Source organism: Diaphorina citri, unplaced genomic scaffold (genome assembly GCF_000475195.1).
Source record: "Diaphorina citri unplaced genomic scaffold, Diaci psyllid genome assembly version 1.1 scaffold5705, whole genome shotgun sequence".
NCBI classification, from domain to species: domain Eukaryota; kingdom Metazoa; phylum Arthropoda; class Insecta; order Hemiptera; family Psyllidae; genus Diaphorina; species Diaphorina citri.
This window is the reverse complement of record NW_007383081.1, coordinates 177-4,175: the sequence shown is the minus strand read 5'-3', so window position 1 is coordinate 4,175 and position 3,999 is coordinate 177. Positions and strand designations below refer to the sequence as shown.

Here is a 3,999-nt window from a genome sequence, read left to right as displayed (position 1 = left end):
CTTTTTCCTCAGGCCTTCATCGATTTCAATGAATCCAGTGAGGAAAAATCCTGTAATAGAATTATGAAACTACACCAAGGTATCAGATATAAATGTGATTTGTGTTCAAAGGGATTTTCCTCCAAAAGTTATTTGACAGTATATATGAAACTTCACCAAGGTATCAGATATAAATGAGGGGGTTAGACGCCAGGGGGTACAAGTGACAAAGTTAAATTTGAGTAATTCAAGGCCAAAGTTTTTTTTTATTGCCGTAATTGATGGATTTCAAGGATAAGGTTTGGCTTGTTATAGTTTTCAACCGTTTTATTTCCGGTACTAGCTATACCTTTTAATGTTGTGTACTAATATTTGTTTAGCCTATTTAATGATTTATATGTATATACTTTTTTGTAAAAAAAATAACACTTTTAATGATTTTAAATACAAGTAAAAATTCTATTTTCAATTTATTTATTACAATAAAATTACAGTTATTTACAAAATACTATTTTCAATTTTCTGTGACGCTTAGTGAACTGTCCTTTGACTCATCTACCTATGTAGAAAAAAACCCCCTCAGTAAAACTAACTTTTTGGCCTTACACAAACGTGAACTCGGATCATAATGATCTGCTAGTTTATTGTACAGGTACATATTTACAATTTTATTTTAATGTAGAAGTGGTCCTTGTAGATTTGATAGACCACATGCTATTACCACAACATGGTCAATGATTGGCAACAAGTCATGATGGAAGGAAGAATGAGCAGAAAGGAACGAGTAATCTCTCACTCTTTTTATTACTCTCTCCACATGTACCCGTAGACTTGCAATTACTTTAGTAATGTGAACATCTGCTTTTGACATCTGTGTTCCTGTTCCTACACTGGGAGGCCGAAGAAGAGAACAATTTTTCTCTTGGAGCAGACTCGAGATTTGTGGCTCCCAAAAGTTATTTGACAGTATAGGTATATGAAACTTCACCAAGGTATCAGATATAAATGAGGGGGTTAGACGCCAAGAGGTACAAGTGACATAAAGTTAAATTTGAGTAATTCAAGGCCAAAGTTTTTTTGTTGCAGTAATTGATGGATTTCAAGGATAAGGTTTGACTTGTTATAGTTTTCAACCTTTTTATTTCCGGTACTAGCTATACCTTTTAATGTTGTGTACTAGCAATACTTTACCTAACCTCCTCGGTCCCGAGGAAAATCAAATCAAATGCTGAATGACTTTTTCTATTTTTGTTTGTTTGTTGTGTTTCAGAAAGGCATAAAATTGCCTTCTCTGAAATCACCAAAACCCTAACCTTCCCTAAGATAGATTCCAGAGCCTTAAAACCTCTATCTGCCATGATAACCATTCCTGGCTTGAGTTTTTCAAGGTATCCACAATCTTTGACAATTTCGACATCGGATGTCCTTCCCCCATAACCCTTGGAAATATAATTAATGCTCCCATCGGGCGTGCAGGAGTTAAGTCTGTTTTTAATTTTGGATTCAACAGATGGCTCGGCAACTATTTTCTCAAGAATGTCAACTACACTTTGAGGATTCATATCATAATCATCAGAAATTAATTCCAACTTCCTTCTAGAAGCTTTGAGGTCACGAATAAGGTCAATGAATACAAGAGGGTCAATAGAAGGATCATGCTTTACAACCAGAGGTTGGATACTACTCATGACGTCCTTATCTCCCGCACGAATCTTCTTATCATTTTCCCTAGGAGGGGATAACTCAGTATGGGCGCGTTTCTTACATTTATCTTGCTGGGTGTCCATGTCTTCGTCCTCCATGTCCATAGTTGGTTCGACAGTCGGAGGTACACCTGCATCTACTGGGGTAGAAACAACATTGACATTATCAATAGGTACTTGTTCAATGTCCGCAGACACATTAATGTTAACTGCTGCCTTGTCCTTGTCAGGTGACTCTAGGGTTGCGCTAGAATGAGGCTGAGGGGAAGAGAGGTACACCTGCATCTACTGGGGTAGAAACAACATTGACATTATCAATAGGTACTTGTTCAATGTCCGCAGACACATTAATGTTAACAGCTGCCTTGTCCTTGTCAGGTGACTCTAGGGTTGAGCTAGAATGAGGCTGAGGGGAAGGAACAGAGGATTCCAGAAGAGGAGTAACTGCCGTAGTGGCAGTACGACTGGCGAACGAAGGTACGAACGCCGAGACGGCTGAGCTACTAGGAATAGGAACTACCTCATCCTTACCCTCGAGACGATTTTGAACAGAGATAGGTTTAGTAGGACAATTCCTGACGAGGATTCTAGAAGAGGAGTAACTGCCGTAGTGGCAGTACGACTGGCGAACGAAGGTACGAACGCCGAGACGGCTGAGCTACTGTTTATTAGAATTACAATACAATTAGTATCTAGGTATCATGTTGAATAGTTGGATGTTGAGATGTCTGTGAGAGAGAGAGAGAGAGAAGGAAAAAAAAATAATAATAAAGAAAAGAGAGGGAAAGGAGAAAGAAAAGTAAAAACTAGGTACAAGTGATGATAAAGGTAACACTTACCCTTGAACTTGGACCAGCTTCCATAAGGTCCTGAGGTGATATTCCTTGCTGGATTTTCTTTAATAATGTCCGCTGTGGTTTGGAATGCGATGCCCTCCTATCAGGCTGACAGTCATACTTGTGAGGCAAAATACCTTCTTTGATCTTAAATCCCAAGATCTCACCACCTTCTTTTTTTGAAACCAAGTAGACTTCATAATCTTCCATGTCCTTTTCTAGCTGTTGGCAAACAAAAGTTGAAAACTAGATATTAGCGCCTCAAAAAGTTGAAAACTAGATATTAGCGCCTCAAAGCCACACTATAATAATTATGTTTTCTAAGTAGGAGTAAATTTTCAAAGTTTTCAAGGGAGCAGTATTGTAAACCCACAACATACCAGTGGATTTACAAACTTAATATAACTAGGTAATTAGTACACATACAGTGCCTTGTCCACCTAGTCATGGGAGCTAGTGTGACATTATAATATAACTCTCAATAAGCTATATTCAACTAAATGTAAACCCACAACATACCAGTGGATTTACAAACTTAATATAACTAGGTAATTAGTACACATACAGTGTCTTGTCCACCTAGTCATGGGAGCTAGTGTGACATTATAAGCTATATTCAACTAAATACCTATTTAGAAGGAAAATCTTGCAGGCAACTTACTTCAAAATGGTCTTCACAGATGTATTTACTTTTCCCTTTGATGATATCCTTTCTGTTCATCATTGTACACCACTTGGCTCTTAGGGCTTCATTACTTGGGACAGTAAAGAACAACTTTTCTGGACATTTTTTTGTAGTACTTTTGCACTGGGGCACAACACAATATTTATAAGACATATTTAATATTTTAACTTGTCTGACTGAAACTGAAAACTCTGAAAGTGAAACTGAAAAGAGAAGACATCAACAACGAACAGAACTAAAATAAAAATTAAAAAATTGTATTGTAAACAATGCAAAGAGAAATGGAGTTTTGCGGCGGCTCTATAAAATCGTGATTTTTTCCAAGCATATGAAAAATGGATCGTTTTGGTGTGCGATGAAATTTCCGATTTTCTTTTATTTTTTTAAATATGATCCCGAGGTCGGAAAAATAAAATAAAAATACCCTAGAATTCCTTGCGAATCCTACTTTCTATTGGCTAAATAAAAAAATCTTCTGCACATAACCCATTGCATACATACATATGTTTGTATCTGAGTGTATTTAAAATCTGAATTTTCTTTTCACTGTCGAAACATATGCAAGTACGGTTATGGGGAGAAATGTTCAAATAGGAATCTAGAGATGAAAAAAAAAATACATACATGTTAACCTATTTACATACTGAGGAAATGTGAGAAAAAGGGATGCAGAGAGAGAGAGAGATAAAGAGAGAGAGAGGTAGAGAGAAAGAGAGAGAGGGAGAGAGAGAGAGAGGGAGGGAGGGCAGGCAGTGAGAAAAAGGGGGGAAGAAAGAGAGCAGTATTAGACCAACAA

The 3,999-nt window shown here is 37.1% G+C and overlaps 1 protein-coding gene across 1 annotated transcript; it reads right to left on the bottom strand.

The window, feature by feature from the left end:
• Positions 1 to 408: 408 nt before the first annotated feature.
• LOC113472478 lies at positions 409 to 3,688 on the bottom strand. Its single transcript, XM_026832239.1, has 5 exons — positions 3,180 to 3,688; positions 2,490 to 2,740; positions 2,008 to 2,335; positions 1,302 to 1,940; positions 409 to 907 (listed from the first exon to the last, which is right to left on the bottom strand). Exons 1-5 carry the CDS (start codon positions 3,354 to 3,356, stop codon positions 653 to 655), a joined length of 1,650 nt encoding a protein of 549 aa, XP_026688040.1. The 5' UTR covers positions 3,357 to 3,688; the 3' UTR covers positions 409 to 652.
• Between the last annotated feature and the right edge of the window lie 311 nt (positions 3,689 to 3,999).